The sequence below is a fragment of the Sparus aurata genome, chromosome 14 (genome assembly GCF_900880675.1).
Source record: "Sparus aurata chromosome 14, fSpaAur1.1, whole genome shotgun sequence".
Lineage (NCBI taxonomy): Eukaryota > Metazoa > Chordata > Actinopteri > Spariformes > Sparidae > Sparus > Sparus aurata.
The window spans coordinates 7992228-8011630 of record NC_044200.1 but is presented as its reverse complement, the minus strand read 5'-3'; the positions used below and the strand labels follow the sequence as shown (position 1 = coordinate 8011630).

The window sequence follows — 19403 nt, the reverse complement described above, 5'->3', positions numbered from 1 at the left end:
GCTCGTGTCACAATTCCAGGTAGCTGTCCACTCTGAAGTGAATGAGGCAATTTCCCCTTCTCACCTTTCCCATTGGTGGGCTCCAGGAAGGGTGCAATACCGTCTTTGACCACACCGATTATCTGGAGTTTATGGATAAGCCCAGAGGGGCGCTGTTTCACTCAAATCAACTGGATGAAATGTGAGGAAGACAGGGGCACAACATCGAAATCAAGGAAATTAAAATGATTGCTGCTGTGGTCTTTAATACATAAAATTATCATATGGCTTGCTGATGCCTCCACCATGATTTTAACTTGTAGACAGACAAAACAAAAAACAAACACGAGACACAGATAAGGGGAAATAGACTTTTTATTATTTTGTTGTTGTTTACAGTATTGAAAATGTCTTCTTTTTTTATGTCATCTCTTACCCCAGGCAACTATTCACTTTAATGCAACTTCTAGAAAACAAAAAAAAATAAAAGAACTCCCTCTATATACATTCATTCACATTTGAGGACACGCAGAGATATTATTACAATTGTTTACTGTACATATAAACATATGTTAAAGTGGCCAGAGAGATTTGAGGACAGGCTTTTTACAATGTAAAATATGAAACACACACTTGTAAAATAAAGGAGGTTCGTGTTATTAGCAGTACTAAGATGACCTATGTGAGATGTGCAGTGACAGGTTGATGGGGAAATTGAACCAAGAGAAAATATTTCAGTGGTGCAATTTTTAAACTTTTTTTTTAATTTTTTTTTATCTGATTATGTGGCAGTCAAGTTTAACATGCTGTATTTAATTCTGCATGTTATGTTGTCGACTTGGCCGAACAGACAGAAAACAATCTTTCACAGAATCAACATTTTCCCTCCGACGCAGCTCAAACCGTTTACCATTAAATACACTTACGGAAGATTTTCACATATGTTAAAATATCCGGTGTACACACATTTCAGATTGATACAGGGTGCGACTCAAACTACTTCTTGAATTGTCAATCTTAATTCACTTGCATGAAAGACATGCAACACTGAATTAGACGCAGAATCGAAGTACTAGGCCTAACCTTCAAACTTCTGAACCGTGAGTACAAATAGGATTTCACAGGCTCACAGGAATATAAACACTTCATGTGTGTACTCCTTAGGTACTACTGTAAAAGGAGTGTTAACACGAGAGCACAGTCCAGTTTTGTCAATGACGGTCTCTTTACAGAACTTTGCAAATTTGCTACAGACCACCTGGGCAAACCCTTCTGGAGTAAACAAGTAAACTTGCTTCACCACATTTTACATGTGACCTTTCTGTTTAACTTGCTCAGAATGCAAAGTGCTCGAAGGTTTATTTATTTGCTACATTTGCCCAAGAATCATCTGTCGCTGCATCCACAAGCTCACAAGAACCTCAGCATTATTATTTCCATTTAAATAAGTATAAAAAAGTCTATATAACTGTCATTCTAGTTCTCTTTGTGCTACATGGAAAATCATACAGTGTGCATTATGTACAAGCATAAAACAAACGTCAGCACTTTGGTGTAGGCGTGTTAAAGTAACCGGGAAATTAACTTATTCAAGCTTTTAAAGGGCCCCCCTAAAGCTCTTTTTAAAAACATTTAACATGAAGGTCACACGTGAGTATCAAGAACAGTTACTGACAGCAGCCAGAGTTTTCTTTTTCTCCACAAGATGGTGCTCTTGTTCCTCAGGTCCCACTTACAGCTGACTTTCATGACGTGTTCTCAAACTTGACTCAGTTGAGACGATCAACTCCACTTTCTTTTTCACCTAAATTCCACTTCATTACAGACCTTTGTTTCAACCCGGGCTGCTTCAAACGATGAATGCCAACAGTGGCTCAGCAATGCGACAGTAAGCAAGGCCATATGACAACAAGCAAATGAAAACTGGTCTGCAAGTGTGATAAAAATGGTCGGTCCTTCATAATTAGATCTGATCAATAGTGTTTTCTAATATCAAAGAAGATTCCTAAACCTTCCCTGACATAGAGCAGACAATGTAAAGGTTTGGTCTGTTTTGTACAGCACGTTGTGCAGCCAATGTCACTGTGAATCTAAGGCCCCGACACTGCTGACTTACCAAATTTCCGGTTTACCAGTATGAACATGGAATGCTCAAATTACAGTGAGATGCAAGCTCGTCCCCGATAAAGATTATGACAAAAACAGTGTCAAAACAAGTGTAAAATGTACAGAACTGTGAAAATCTCCCATGAGACAAAAAAAACCTCAAATATTCAACTAGGAGGAGAGGTTGTATGTAAACACAAGATGCTTTCCTATAACTCCACGTTTCTACTTTAAGTAAAGAAAGCCAAAACAAACAAGCCCTCGCCAAACTACTCAGCGACAACGACTTGAAAAAAAAAAAAAGAAAATAAGGGTGAAAACAAGAGTCACAAGGCAAGCCACAAGCCAACTTTTTTTTGGGTTGTGGCTCATGTCACATGGGACGCGGCGACAGCACTGGCCTTTCCATGTTGGCATTTCTTCTTTTTTGTTTTGTTTTTCGTTCATCTTGGTTCCTCAGCAAACAAAGCAGGCTTTGTATTGCCATCATGTCGTTATAAATTTGGTCGTTAGCTGGGCTGACGGTTGAGGGTTTTCCCCCCATGGATGTGCATATCAGGACGGTGTCTCCAGGCATTCAGATTAGTGTTTTGGCCACCTGTCAGTCAGGAAGGTGGTTACTATGTGTTGGTTGTGAAGGTGGTGACATTCCGACTATGATGTATTCATACTGATCTGAAGAAAAGCTGCATTTCATGGTTATGTTAGAACTGGTATAAGATAACTGAAATGACCACAGTAAGTTCAGTTATGTGGGCTTCACATTAAAGTTGTGACAGCAGATGTTGGATACAATTTGTGGTCCGTTCAATCTATAGAGTTTAGGACACGTAGAGGGGACCCTATAGCCACTGAACAGGACAGACTCAGTCTGGCTCTTCCCTACATTTGGCCCAGGAGGGCGCTCCACAGTCGTCATGATGTGCAGAGCAGGATGGAAGGCAGGGAGAGCAGAAGAAATAGAAAAGAAGGGGGGGGCGGTGGCTTTTATTCTGGTAAGTTCAGCGCAACTACCTCCGGTTTCATCTTGAAGTACTGATTGAAGCGCAGGACAGCATATCTGAGTGGAGAACACACAGGGAGAAGAGCAGAGTCAGAGATGAGATATAAACGTACGTGACATACTAGCTAGATATCAGACTGTTTAAACACACTGTGCACTGAGATGACGTGCATAATATCAATCTGGATGCTTTGTGTTTTGTTCTTAAACATGTGATTACATATAATGAAATAAAGTGTGGTCAAGATGGACTTACCCCAAGAAGTCAAAGTCGATGGTGGAGAACTTGGCCTGAATCAGAGCCCAGAGACCCCAGAAGAAATGAGACGCCTAGACACAGAAGAGGAAGAGGGCAACAAAAAGTATTAGCATGTCCTCACTGTCTAAAACGTAAATGTCGTTTCTAATTACCCAACACAGTTCAGTCAAGCACAAAGCCCTATGGCAACAACGCCAAATAGCTGACACAGAAATACAATTGCTTCACTTGCCCATCCTCCACACTGCCCTCTTTTCCCCTTGACAGTCAACAAGGCAGAATGTGGCTCAGGGGAGAGCGCCGAGCCTCACAAGGGTTACCACTTGTCATTAAGTTGCCTCCCATATGGTGGCCACATCAGCAAGCGCATCACAAACATAGTTTGGTCATATTGAGAGCAGCTAGCGCTGGTTTTTATAGCCCACATCACTCTCTGCTCTGTTTAACCCACATCACACTTCACAATCCATGTTTGCTGACCTGATACCTGGCAGCAGGCCTGGAAAATCCACCCGCAACAAGTTATCAGATTACTGTGCTCTACAGCTGTTGAATTTCAATAGTTTGATTTTGAAGGTTATTGGGAAAGATCACGATACTGCGACTACCTGCTTTTTACCAATCAGAAACTGTCGTCACCTAGAGCCCTTTCAATTTTATAGACTAAAGGGTTAATAAATAAATCATGGAAATGATCGTCAGATTAAATGATAATGAAAGTGACATTAGTCGCAGCCCTAGCTCATAACGCATGTGCAGTATAAATGCTTACCAAGGCAAACTGGTTGACTTGGACATAAAGAACATCCACCTCTCTGTCAGTCACTTCACAGCCCTGGCCTTTAAGCTCCTTATAGGCCTCCAGGTAGGAGCGAAGCCACTGCAGCTGAAAGGCCCGATTTGGGTAGTGACTATAATCCACCTCGTTCAGGCCTGCAACAGAAAAACACTCAACTTACACACTCATATTTCAGGGAACACTGTACACACACCGAGTAGTACTAAAAATACTTACCAGCGAACTCATTGAAATGGTTCCCAATGTCGTAGGCTTGGTAATTGTACCCAGCATACTCGTAGTCAATGAACTTTACGTTGCCTGGAAAGAGAAGCAGTGTTGTTTAGACAGAGACACGGGAAGCAGACACAACATGATTATGTAGTTTTTTTTCCCTTTTACTACTCTGAATGTTAAGGCTTTACATTTTTTTTTTTCACACTGTAACTTCTTCTCTGTCTGACTGGACTGGCTGGCCAGTTAGGCGAATCGGGGCAGGAGTAAGAGCTTGCATTTTGAGGGAAAGGAAGATCAGAGAGGGAGACTTCAGCACAGAAAGTGAAATAAAAGAGAAGTAAGAGAGACACATTTCAACTAGTATGAAAATAACTGCTGACAAACAATTCATACACATGCGCTGTAAGCCTGGTTGGGACAAACAGAATCATGCTGCTAAGATTTAAGGAAGCCATAGTCAACATGTGTACACAACGAAGGCTCTTTTAAAATTGAAGTGAGAAAGTTTTTGCTTTTAGGTTGTATTTGCCGTTCTAATTAGGTATAATGAGACAACAAGGGATGTATAAGAGGAAAAGTTGAGAATGTATTAAGATAGCTTGCACATCTTGGAGGCTGAGCTGCTTATTTGAATAAACAGATTAGATATCCCAGTAACCGAGTTATCAGCCTTTTTGCGCAAGACCGCAAAATATGCAGCTGGGATAGATTAGCTAGAGATGAATAGAGATGCAAATCCTGATGCAACACATGGAACACGTACAAATAGCTAAGAATGAAATGAGTACATCTGGCTGCTCAGACAATGTTTGTTTTGGATACATGCACGGAATAGAAGGGAAAATGTCCGAGGCGGAGTTATGTTTTGAAGACACGAGAGGGAACAAAAGAGAAAAGGTCAAAGAAAGCAGAGAGACAAAGGGAGGAAGATAGTAAAATACAAACAGACACTAAAGCGTTGTGTAGAAAAGCACAGTGAGCTGCCAAAGCAAATGTACAGCAACACATTGTTTGATATTGCTCTCTGAGAAATGAGCCAACTGGAGTTACAGCTCTTAGGTACATGCTAAACCTTCTGGACACGACTACTCTCACAAGCAACTCGCAGGCAAGAGTGCTACATTATCGGCTTGAATGCTTCATTGTCTTTTTAACTGCCCATGAAATATGAGTAGAGATTACATCTTATCGTCTGCTTGTAACTAAGGTTGTCGCGGTGCAATACTAGCATAAAAAATGATAATTGTAAGCAGGTGCTGAAAAAGTATCAATAGTTTAGGCAACCTTAGTTGTAACTTTAAAACTGATGTTAAAACATGGAGAGGACTGGTCAAACAATGTGTTGCTTTCTGAGCGTTTTTTTTTGGGCCACTGGAAATATGTAGTGTCAGCATTAACAATGAACAAAGGGGAAAGCATTCAGTCATGAAGTGCCTGATCTCAAAATACAAACCCTTACTTACAAGCCCGTTGTTGCAGAGACATTAACAAAATAAGTGGAATTTTGGAAAACAATACATATAACTAAATGTTACTCTTAAATGCATTTCCTGGTTTGTTTAGGCTAATTTATCTGCCCTAACATGTGGAACATTAGTCTTTGAGGTGGTGTTGCTGGACTACAGAGAAAGACACTTTGAGGTGGGTTACCAGCCGGCGTGTAGGTCCTAGCGGGACACAACTGAACACCTCCAGGCAGTGGCTATAGCCCCCCCTGTGCAGCAGATGAAAAGGTTGGGGCAAACACATCTTTCACACATGCTCACTCTCTCACTGATATATTTTCTCTTTTATCCATTCTTGCTCCCACGCACAGTGTCAAAACATCAGGCACCACAGCCAAATTCCCATTCCTTTTCTAGTCCTTCCCTCACACTTGCAACCTCGCTTCAACTTCTCGCAACACACCCCTCCAATGCCTCCTTCCCATTGGTCCACTGTGAACCCAATAGCGTGACACCTCTGCTGCTTCTGCAAATGACAGAATCTTTGAGAGGCTTCCTGTTGGCTGCTGAGCTGCAGATTTTGTTGGCCTCTGGGCCCCAAGTAAAGTGTGCAAGTACAGTTTTTTTTTGGGTCTCTGTAAACATCTGAGGAAACCGAGAAGGGCATGGAAACTAAAGCGGCCCTGTGTTGGAGGCCCAGAGACAAAAAGAAAGAAGTAATACGGCACTTGTTGCACTTTAAACTTTTAACAGGATATTTGAAAAATACGGACAAAAATAATTGAGCCAATACCAATGCTGTTTTTATCAATACAGGAAGTGGTGGTGTCTGCTGTTGCATTTGGCAGACAAGTGGTTTCAACTATGGCATAAATAGCAGAGCAGACTTGACAGGAAGCAGCCTGGTAGCTGTTCAGTCTCTTTATATGCCAAGTTCATTTGTAAATTGAACAAAGAGCTGGAATTACACAGGGACTGAGTTTACTCCAACAAGAGTTTAGACAGCTTCAGTGGGTGTGGTCAAAAAACAGTTATTACAGCTTGGAGCTGAAATCCCTGGACGATTGTGGTGTTCATTCCTGAATGTCATTTGTAGGTGTGGTTTTGCTTTGTTGGCATTGTTGAGACATTTAATACACCAAAGGTACTGGAATATAGGTTAGGGATATATAGTTCCTTTCTACTCAATTATTCTTCCAAAGAAGTACTGAGCTAAACTCACTCAAACCTGAAACATGATTCTACAAGCCTGCAAATGTCTTGCACAGACTTCATGAGTGCCATCAGGGCAATGTTGCATTTGTTACAACTGACTACATACATTCCAGAAAGGTTCAAGCTGGGTGTTGAGCCAATTCCAGTGAAACAAATCACTTGTTTTATTAGCAGATTCAAATGAGATTCTCCAGGTCTTCACATCTGTTGTTCACCACAGCTAACCACAAACTGTTTTTTCTGTGTGGTGACGGTATTTCCCCTGCATTTTTGCAGGAGCATGTTTCAAGTATGAGGCTGATGATATTTTATATTTGTTAATGTCAGCAACTCCAATGAAAAGACCTGCTTAAGTAAGTCCATCTCACAGCACTTGCCAACTCTCCTAGCCTGTCTTTTGCTCTCAGCCAAAACCTGTACATTCTTTCTGAAGACACGTATCTACACAAAGATGGGTCACATATTATAACGTTAATTAGAAATTTAAAAAAGAATTTTGAAAAATTTGCATTGCAGGTTTCAGCAAATGTTATTCAAACTGTACATTTCTTTGAGAATATTTCTGCTGCAGACCAATACACAATTGGTGTACTAATCACTGTTTATAGCAGCAGGACAGCGTGTGTAACACTGACTAAAAGTAGTCTGAAATTACTGTGTAAGATTCATAACGTGACTGAACAGGTCAACCAGTGAAACAGTGCGGCTCACTGTTTTTTAATAGTCATGGACAACAATGGAACTCTTTATCATACAGGAATAAGCTAGACAGGCATTACTTGTTCGTTGGATCAAGTCAATGTCTTTTTCTGATTATTTTCATGTTTATTGTTGACATTAAGAAAATACAGAATATCACCCGATATATTATTTCACGTAGAGAGTCAGACCAGTAATAGGTATTGATGCTATGAAATGAGAATTGGGATATAAGAAGCAGTGACGGAAAGTAGCTTTACAGCAAAACATAAAAACATTTATGTAATAAATAACCAGCATCATCAGTAGGCAAAGCTACTGTCAGAATGACAACTGGTGGGCAGTGGAGTAGCATTGGAGGGTAATAAATAGGTAACGTGGCTCCTACTGCTGCCATGAGCACATCCCGATTAGCCTGAGCAGTGGGCAGACTACGCGAGGGCCCTCAGAGCCGAGGGGTGCGTGAGGTTTGTCTCTCTCCATTGCCTCCCCAGTGCAGGGCGGCGCAGGGCAGCAACAGCCTCGGCTGTCATTCCTAGGGGAGAAAGGCTAGACACAAGGAGCTATGAGAAGGGCCCCGCCCCTCGTCAATAAACGACGAGGGGACTGACAGCTCTTAAAACACCCCCACCCCACCTCCAACATACATTAAAAACACCCTGTACTTTTCTCCTCCACTGTCTTATTTTTTCTCGTCATTCCTCTGCAAAGACAATGGTAAACTACTACGTTTGCTTGAGGAAAGGTTGCTTGACATAACCATTAAAAAAACACTATTAAAAAAAAAAAAAAAACACCAAAGAAATGTGCTGTCAATAAAACTGAGACTTGGCATGTGGTATGATGTTATGGTATTGGTTGTTCAGGCTGATAACAGTGTTTTACGTTCTAAGTTTTCATCACAGAATTAGAACGACAGATTAGACAGATTCTTGGGAAAAAAGAATGAAATCCAAATTGGACACATCTTCAGAAAAAGGTCACTGGTTCTTATTACAATGGGCGTTTAAGGATTTAAAAATAATTGGAAATTGAAATTTGTGAAACTAAAATCAGTTAGAGATGAATTGCTGTAACACTTGATTGTCAAATTTACTGGAGGCAACTGCACTTTGCCCCATCCTCCAATTTCTAGAAATCAACGTTAATCTGTGTCATGTGTGCTTCATTGGAATGAGGATTCCATCTCCAGCAAAACAAAGCAATAAAATAACAGGACTGTCTCTTCTGGCCGTTCTAATTCTACGCCTGCAGCCCAATGCAAACACTGACAATGGGTGAAGCATGTGACTAGCGTTGAGGAAGTGCAGGTAATGCAATCCTACCTGAGTGCGGGGACCAATGCAGTTCACACTACAACACAATTCAGCCACACAGTAATGTCTATGACTACACGTGTGCAGTCAATACTCACCTGCCTCCTGGCTATAGATTATGTTTTTGCAGAGCAGGTCGTTGTGGCACAGCACTACGGGGGAGCCCAGCACAGACAAACTCTGCTGGAGCCACAGCAGCTCATCTCGGAGGCACCGTGGGCTGGGTACCTCCATTCTCAATCTGGAGGGGGCACAGAGTCATAGAGGGTGAGTATGTTGGAAGACGTAGGAACACTGTAAGTATTAATAGAAGGACAGAAGGAGGTAAAGTCAGTAGAGGGGAACCTGAAAGTAGATGTATAAATAGAGGTGAAATAGGAACAGAAAATAAGAAGCATGAGAAGAGAGGAGAGGGAAACAAAGAATGAACCTTAAAAATTGTACAGCCAAGTCTTGGGCAAATCAATTTATAAGGCAGAATTACTGATTGCACAATCCATGCCAAAATGAATCCGCAACAAAGAAACCACATGATCTGGGCACAGAGCCTCACAAAAATCTAATTTGAGCACAATGGAGCATGCTTGACCATTATGAATAAAGACCTTCATTCAATCAGAAAAAGTCAACTGAAAACCTACTAAGATAAAAGCTGTTATGACATTCCTGCAATCCTCACCAGAGCTTACTTACAACCACAGTTCCTGCCTGCCTCTAATTGTTTTAGTCGTCAACATGCGCACGTCATTCTGGAGATACTGCGTGTCACTTTCTTTAAGAAGTCTTTATCAGCATTTCTCTTATAATATTAATATTTGGTGGCCTCCAGGGAAATCAATTGCCTGCAAAGTAAATGTTTGTTTTGTATTTGTCCTGGGTGCCAAGTTATATGAAGGTAGATGTTACCGCCAACCTGATTTTCAAACAATCATGGTGCCAAAGTGCCCAAAGATTGTTAGCTAGGAACTAGGGCTAATCATAACTTGAGTTGCCTGTGATATAGGACACCTGTATTTTTTGTTTGTGTCAATGATAAAAAAAAAAAAGAAAAAGAAAGACACTTCTAGTATTTAACATTCAAATTCTGATGAAACTATAAGAAAATATCACACTTGTAATGCTTTCAGCTTATGCAAGGTATGATACAAGACTTTAAGAAAATAAAAATCATTAAGCTAAATGTAATATTAAAAACATAATCCACAGCAGTCAACACTCTGTATTGGAACTTGGTATTAATATTGGGTTTAATAACTTCACCTTTTTATACATATTTGCAGGGTCCTGCTCTTTTAGGTTCCATGGTGTTTTGGAGAAATTAACTCTATTCACACTGCTGTGTTATCACTTAGCAATGCCACAGTTGTAAAGTGAGGTCATACCTGCTGAGGTTTTTAAGTATTTCCTCCTTCCTCCTGTGATTACTTATAATCAATACTCTTGTGTGACATTGCACACGTGGTTGTTTTGATCATTTGTGACTCAGTGATCAGAGGTAAAGGGTCATGGCTCTATGTGGAGATAACTGATAACAGAAATATACTAGATGCAAACCCAGACTGACTTTACAGTGTAGGAAGAAACAATTTTCTTCCTATTCAGTATTCTTAAAAAAAGTCAACTTACTACAGGGCTCACTTTCTTATACATCTTGTCCACTTACATGCAGGACAGGGTTAGTAATGAATGTGACAATGTGAATCTCATGCTATCCAAAAACAGCCTGGACTGTGAGAATGAAATTGAATTACGCTTTTAAACTTTGATTAATGTACTGAAAAAGTAATGGGAACAGCCAAAAAAAAAAAAAACAGTCTGACAGTCTTGTGCTGATCATATTCCTCAATATGGCCTCACCTGGCATCCTGCTTAGGGTCCTTTAAGCACTTGGGGATAAGAGCAAAGTACTTGCCCATCTTCAGCCACAAGTCGGACTGAGGCACCCAGCCATTGTGGGCATGGATGGCATGGTACTTGGCCAGCTGCCTGGCAATGAGCCTGAAAGGTACAAAAGAAAAGACAGAAAATGGGAGGACTTAACTTAGAGCAGCAAGCAGCAATATGTGACTGGCCTCCAGTCAAGGAATTCAGGTTTAAAAGGAGAAAAAAATAATGTGCTTGTTTTCAGAACTGGAAAGGCGAGTATTCTTGTCAGTAAGTAAACAAACCACAACAATGGTGACTGGATTGAGGTTACAAAAACAATTTCTCTGAGCAAAATATTATTTTTTATTTGTTTATTTTTAATTGTTGTCTCTTGCAAAAAATACTCTTACTTCAGTTATCTTCCACAATTGCTATGTCTTTTAATTTGATCTTAGAATTCACAGATAAACATTGGTCTTCAGACCAAAATAGTTACTTGACCATGTAGTTATCCATTTGTTGAGACTGCAAAAGTTAAAAAACTTTCAAACTTCTGAAATAATACCTATCACATACCAAAAACATCGGTGTATATTATCATTTCAAATAGGTTGCAGTTTATTAAGATTCTCCTTTGCTGGGTGAATCTTTTTGATTAAACTTTTAAAAAGGTAATGGATATGACCGTTTTTTTTAATGAAATTTTAGAATTTTGATTGTTGTTACTGCATCACCCAGGGAGAATCATTCCATACTGTGTACATGAAGATTGCACTGAATAGGACCGCTGTGCAACTGTGTATATTTTGTAAAAGAGGGAGTGAAACAGAACTGGCACTTCAAGTCTGCTCAGCACACATATGCAAATAAATGTCGTAAATGCATTTAAATGTTGAGCAAATTTGATTGCTGTGTCTGTCGAGCATGCATGGCTGGCTTCAGGGTGCTAGGCACTGACAGGTGACAAACCTTACTTTAACGTCAGTGTAGTTCACGAAACATCCTTTCCTTGAACACTCTTGTTGCATAACAAGGAATTTTCTTACCTGAAAACAGGTTGGCTGCGAATGTCCTCAGGCTCCAGGGCAGTCCCTTGCAGAAACTCATAACACAGGCCGTTGTTGAAGGTACAGTATAATCTTGGGGCACAGCGGTGCGCCTGTAGTACCCTGAAACTTTTCACCTCGTTTTCCCTGTCAACCAACAGTTCAGTTTTGTTGCCATAAATGCGAACCAGAACCACATCCTGCATGACTGCCCCCACGTAGCAGCCCAGCAGCTTATTGGTTATTCCATCTGTGAAAAACTGCAGACACAAACAGAGGAAAGAGTAGAGAACAGGTGAATCAGCGAAAAAGGAAAATCTGAATCTAGCTTGACGCCTACAGTCAGAAGTCCTGTGCCTGAAAACCTACATAGTTTTTGGTGTTACATAACTTCTGAAAGGAGTTGAGATCTGGCAAAGCACAAAAAGGAGAAGAGGAACGAATGTAGTCATGAAAAAACGAGGAGGGCTTGTCTGGTTCGATTTAGGCTGAAGTACCAGTGCTGTGAAGCTGGGAACATTTTTGGTGAGAGGTTGGGGGGGCGCAACATACCAGCCCTAATTGTTCACTCTATATGCGATTGACTGAGAATGACAGGACTGTAAGGAATTTTATTTGGCATGAAGAAGCAATGACAGGCATTCGCTGAGTTCCCACTTTGCTCTCATTGATGAGTACAGGCAAAGGTTCACAATCATGTGCCCAGCTCCCATTCTCACTAGCCCCATTCACACTGTGTTTACCAAGCCGGGCCACACCCCCAGCCTGTTATTACTGGTAATGGAAAAAGAAAATTCAGCTTCTTTGTATCCGACCAGTCTGTAATATTGAGCGCATGTCTCATTGTTTTTCCTCGAGGATAATGTAAAATTATTCATTTCTGTTTGAGTCCTGATTGGGTCATTTATGTTGAAAACTAAACGAATAGAATAGCCTGTAAGCATGCTCTACTAGTCTGTGTCTAATCTGTGTTCCTTCCAGAAGTTTACAGAGATCCCTTACCACTCTGCAGCCTGCATTTACACAGAGTAGCCGCTCACCCCCATTAATCTTCTAAATTCCAGAAAGTCTGTAAATGGGGCGCAGCAGGATGATAATATTGGGCTCAGATAACAGACACTCTTTTAACTGTATCACGACAAAATTGACGCTCTCGTCTTCCATTACCTCGATAACACTAACAGGGTGCATAATATAATGTTTAACTTCAATTTTATGATGCATATGAACAGGTTTGGCTAGCAGGCTGCGTCAAGGGCAGAGCAGAGCAGAGAGAAACTCCCAGTGTTTGATCGTGACCCGAGCTGACGCAGATGATATTTGCAAAAAGATTCACCTTAGGCAGAATGAAAAACCGCAGTGTCTTCCGAGCTGGCACAGAGAACAAGCAATTACCCACGATCTGTCTGTGGGTGTGAGCAGCGTTTTTATCGTCACATGAGCTCACTTTGTTTGAGTTTTGGCTGCCTGTGCTGCCATTTTAGTAGCTCGTTTCGGTAGTGTCATTCTCTGTTTGGAAGACAGGGGGGAAAAAAACGGAAAAAAACGTGAATATTAGCTAACTCGGCTCTTTCGTACGTGAACAGGCTGCTAGCTTACACCAGTTCTCGCGCATTGAGACAAGTTCCACGCGGTTATACAAGCTATGTGGAATGAAGACACATGTTACACCGAGTTGAGGGACAGTTAAAATGTGTAAAAATAAATAAACTGTACCTTCACTTTGACCTCGGATGGCTTCCAGCTCGGTCTCAGCTCCTTGATGAGCTTCAGTGCACCGGACCTGTAGTCGCTCTCGTCAACTGTCACATCTATTTTGGGCACAGCGGGAGCCTCGTCGGGGACGTGAATGTAGTTAGCCATGGCTGAATGCGTATTTCTCGGAATATTGTTGAAAGTCTTACAATTACTGTGCAGTACGCGGCGGCGAGATGCGCAATCTATGAAGATGCGTGTACAACGGTGGGTATATAATCCGTGAGTACTCGGTGTGCGGCAACGCCTCTCAAAAAAACCCACCCACCAGAAGAAAAAATGTAGTCCCGATGCATGCTGGTAGTCGAATGATCTAATAGGAGCGCGTGTTCGATGTGTCAGCGTGCACCGTAGGCGGGGTTCAATCACTAAAAATATCGTAATGCGACAAGTAATCTCTAGGATAATGTTGACGGAAAACACAAACAAAAAAGCAAAATGAAATCAGATTTATATACAACTAAAAACCGAAGCAATAAGTCAAACGTGTCAATGGTAAGTCAAGCCGGGTGTCCTTGGTGAATCAAACAAGCGTACATGTACCGCATAAGTACCTCACCGGGCAGCTGACGTCACATCCGTAATCTTCTTGAATGAAATAAGCGTAAAGTGTCAGCGTTAAATGTCAGAGCTGGAGAAGGCATCCTGACTTTCGTCACTGGAGAGGGTAAATCCACGTTAACTCCAGTTAATCCGCCTTTCTAGTTACATACACACATCTCATGTGTTGTGTGTGGAAAGGAGAAAAGATAAAACTCGTGTGTGTCTGTTTTCTTTTACTGGTCGTTGGCCTCATATAATTAAGTTAAATTAAGTTGTTTTTTTTAATCCTTAATGTCTGACACGAGTCCCCAGTCTTGTTTGTGTAACAGCAACGCACTAGAAAAGCTCACCTTGGTAAAAACCTACTTCAATTATTCATAGACATGAATTGAAAAACTGGCAGTGTTAGAACATGTCATTCATCTTCAAAGAGTGAAATCAAGCTGTTATTTTGGGCCAATGTCCCAAGATGTACCACTTAAACAACCAGTCTGGGAATGACTTATTAATCATTGATGCTTGTCAGTCAGTGTGCAGAATCAGTTACAAATCTAATATCACCATGAATTGTGTATATTATTACTAAAGTTACTGCATGTCATGAACAAGTCAAGCCAACATTCCCTGTGGCAATTATAGGCCTCGTTAACTTACAAAACCTGTTTGCTGTCATCCTGTATATGGCATCCAGTTTATTACTAGTCTGACTTGCTTGGCAACAAACATTGTAAAACACTAGATGGGATCCCATTGGACCAGGTATCCTACCCTTCTACACTTCAGACTTGATCTTTATCTTGATGTTTGTGTCACTGGTCAGTGCTGACTCACCCTCCTCTCCGCCCACACAGGTACACACATATAGTCATGAGAGCTGCCCAATGGAAATAATGGGTAAATTCCAGTTGGCCAGTTGAGCAGCTCCAGCTGAGCTAAATGGACGGGGTGGATCTTTCTTGGCGAGTCTGTATCAGCAGCTCTTTAGTAAAAGGAGTGCTTTTTATTCATCTTTATTGCCCGTGTTGGTTGAGCCTCTGTCAGGACTCATAACTTATTACCACAGCTGTGAAGAGGAAGGGAACACGCCTCCATGATCTTCTCACTGCTTGCAGGCTTATTAGTGGGCTGTGCTCGCCAGCCCACTATGGACACCTCTATAGCAGAGCTATAGGTGTCCATAGTGGGCTGTGCGGAGCACAGCCCACTATTGTTATTGCTCGCGCCTCTTTTTATTTTTCTTCTTCCGTCCTTTTTTTGGCACTTTTCACGCCCCGCACCGTTGAGCGAATACCAACAAAAAATACATCAAAACGTGCGGCTCGGGCGGACTCGGTATGCTATTATTTTTCTCATGAAAATATTAATTTTTCGCGACGTACGTCGCGAAAAACTGCGACAAATTTCCCATAAGGAATGAATGGGACGAGGTCAAAAAACTCGCAAATCTGCGATGTTTTTCAAACATCTCCTGCTCGGGCATACGTTCACGTGGAAACACCATTCCAGCTTTAAAATGTAGGCACAAGTCCTGAGTATTTTTGTTGTATTTGAACTTTTTTCCTACGATGTGTAGTTTTTGAACTGTGACCCTTGAATGGCGGTGAGTGATTTTGGAGAAATTCAGGGTTTTCAATGAGTGTGTATGGCGGAATGTTCGTGCAGCACAGTGGAGAGGACCAACTGACAGAGTGAGTGAGATTCAAAAATTCGCTCAGAGATTTTCTCTTTCCGTGACGATCCTGGCCACAAATTAGGCTCAAAAACAGTGATACTTTCCAGAGTTGTAGCCACACTTGTCTTCTTTCTCCCAATGTGTCCACTTTATCGGTAGGATTTACGGTTTTTGAATTATCGACCGCTAACCGACAAGAGTAGCTCTGAAATGCTCCATTTACTCCAATGTAAATCGGGAGAAGGATTTCCAAAACTGCACTCTTTTTTAACTCGCTGCCATTTCCACATTTCTGAAGCTAGGACCACAAAACTTAATGAGTGTGTTCTTTAAGGCCTTTCTGGCTCGATCGTGAAAAAAAATTGTCGATATCATGTATGATTTTGACCAAATAGCACTAGTTTGACGTCCTAGATGTGAGGCAGAAATTGCTCTCAAATCAGCTCCCTCACAGGCCGTTGCTACGGCCCTTGCCAACGGTCACCTAGCAACCAAAAACAGCTGGGCCAAGAGAGAGAGTGACAGACAGACAGACACTAGACACACATCAGACAGACAGACAGACAGACAGACACACAGGAGACGCACATCAGACAGACAGACAGACACACAGGAGACGCACATCAGACAGACAGAAAGACAGACAGGAGACACACATAGGACAGACAGACGGACAGACAGACAGAGCGACATGTAGACACACACACAGAGCTGCTTAAGCGTGCTCTCACATGCACACAGACGCACACACACAGTATATTTCCCAACATTTAAACTACATTAAACGATTATTTTTTCACTCATTCAATGTGCGGCTTGATCGGACTCTGTATGCTATAATTCAGTTTTTTAGAATATTAATCTTTCGCGTCGTAAGACGCGAACAGCTGCTAGACACTTCCCATAAGGAATGAATGGGGCGAGGTCAAAAAAGTCGCAAATCTGCAACGTTTTTCAAACATCTGCTGCTCTGGCATACGTTCACGTAGAAACACCATTCCAGCTTTAAAATGTAGGCACAGGTCTTGAGTAGTTTTGTTGTATTTGAACTTTTTCCCTATGATGTGTAGTTTTTGAACTGTGATCCTTGAACGATGGTGAGTGATTTTGGAGAAAGTCAGGGTTTTCAATGATTGTGTATGGCGGAATGTTCGTGCAGCAGCGTGGAGAGGGCCAACTGACAGAGTGAGAGAGACTCAAAAATTTGCTCCGAAATTTTCTCTTTCCGTGACGATCCTGACCACAAATTGGGCTCAAAAACAGTGATATTTCCCAGAGTTGTAGCCACACTTGTCTTCTTTCTCCCAATGTGTCTACTTTATCGGTAGGATTTACGGTTTTTAAATTATCGACCGCTAACCGACAAGAGTAGCTCTGAAATGCTCCATTTACTCCAATGTGAATCGGGAGAAGGATTTCCAAAACTGCACGCTTTTTTAACTCGCTGCCATTTCAACATTTCTGAAGCTATGACCACAAAACTTAATGAGTGTGTTCTTTAAGGCCTTTCTGGCTCGATCGTGAAAAAAAATTGTTGATATCATGTAAGATTTTGACCAAATAGCACTAGTTTGACGTCCTAGATGTGAGGCAGAAATTGCTCTCAAATCAGCTCCCTCACAGGCCGTTGCTACGGCCCTTGCCAACGGTCACCTAGCAACCAAAAACAGCTGGGCCAAGAGAGAGAGTGACAGACAGACAGACACTAGACACACATCAGACAGACAGACAGACAGACACACAGGAGACACACATCAGACAGACAGAAAGACAGACAGGAGACACACATCAGACAGACAGACGGACAGACAGACAGAGCGACATGTAGACACACACACAGAGCTGCTTAAGCGTGCTCTCACATGCACACAGACGCACACACACAGTATATTTCCCAGCATTTAAACGACATTAAACGATAATTTTTTCACTCATTCAATGTGCGGCTTGATCGGACTCTGTATGCTATAATTCAGTTCTCTAGAATATTAATCTTTCGCGTCGTAAGACGCGAACAGCTGCGAGACACTTCCCATAAGGAATGAATGGGATGAGGTCAAAAAACTCGCAAGTCTGCGATGTTTTTCAAACATCTCCTGCTCTGGCATACATTCAGCTAGAAACACCATTCCAGCTTTAAAATGTAGGCACAGGTCTTGAGTATTTTTGTTGTATTTGAACTTTTTTCCTATGATGTGTAGTTTTTGAACTGTGATCCTTGAACGATGGTGAGTGATTTTGGAGAAATTCTGGGTTTTCAATGATTGTGTATGGGGGAATGTTCGTGCAGCAGAGTGGAGAGGGCCAACTGACTCCGTCACAGTCCGTTGCTACGGCCCCTGCCAACTGTCACCTAGCAACCGAAATCAGCTGGGCAAAGAGAGAGAGTGACAGACAGACAGACAGACAGACAGGAGACATACATCAGACAGACAGTCAGACAGACAGGAGACACACATCGGACAGACAGACAGACAGGAGACACACATGAGACAGACAGACAGACAGAGAGACATGTACACACACACACACACAGCCATGCTTAAGCGTGCACTCACATGCACACAAACGCACACACACAGTATATTTCCCAACATTTAAACTACATTTAATGATTATTTTTTCACTCATTCAATGTGCGGCTTGATTGGACTCTATATGCTATAATTCAGTTCTCTAGAATATTAATCTTTCGCGTCGTAAGACGCGAACAGCTGCGAGACACTTCCCATAAGGAATGAATGGGATGAGGTCAAAAAACTCGCAAATCTGTGATGTTTTTCAAACATCTCCTGCTCTGGCATACATTCAGCTAGAAACGCCATTCCAGCTTTAAAATGTAGGCACAAGTCCTGAGTATTTAAGTTGTATTTGAACTTTTTTGCTATGATGTGTAGTTTTTGAACTGTGATCCTTGAACGATGGTGAGTGATTTTGGAGAAATTCAGGGTTTTCAATGATTGTGTATGGGGGAATGTTCGTGCAGCAGAGTGGAGAGGGCCAACTGACTCCCTCACAGTCCGTTGCTACGGCCCCTGCCAACTGTCACCTAGCAACCGAAATCAGCTGGGCAAAGAGAGAGAGTGACAGACAGACAGACAGACAGACAGGAGACATACATCAGACAGACAGTCAGACAGACAGGAGACACACATCGGACAGACAGACAGACAGGAGACACACATGAGACAGACAGACAGACAGAGAGACATGTACACACACACACACACACAGCCATGCTTAAGCGTGCACTCACATGCACACAAACGCACACACACAGTATATTTCCCAACATTTAAACTACATTTAATGATTATTTTTTTCGCTCATTCAATGTGCGGCTTGATCGTACTCGGGTTGCTATTATTAAGCTTTACGAAATATATATTTTACGCGACGTAAGTCGCGAAAAACTGCGATAGATTTACCATAAGGAATGAATGGGGCGAGGTCAAAACAGTCGCAAATCTCCGTATGTGTATGG

At 41.7% G+C, this 19403-nt stretch overlaps 1 protein-coding gene across 1 annotated transcript; it reads right to left on the bottom strand.

Annotated features, from left to right (window-relative positions):
• Nucleotides 1–336: 336 nt before the first annotated feature.
• Nucleotides 337–13997, bottom strand: etnk1 (ethanolamine kinase 1). Its single transcript, XM_030440820.1, has 8 exons — nucleotides 13666–13997; nucleotides 11950–12209; nucleotides 10895–11035; nucleotides 9136–9278; nucleotides 4363–4446; nucleotides 4120–4280; nucleotides 3345–3418; nucleotides 337–3145 (listed from the first exon to the last, which is right to left on the bottom strand). Exons 1-8 carry the CDS (start codon nucleotides 13810–13812, stop codon nucleotides 3073–3075), a joined length of 1083 nt encoding a protein of 360 aa, XP_030296680.1. The 5' UTR covers nucleotides 13813–13997; the 3' UTR covers nucleotides 337–3072.
• Between the last annotated feature and the right edge of the window lie 5406 nt (nucleotides 13998–19403).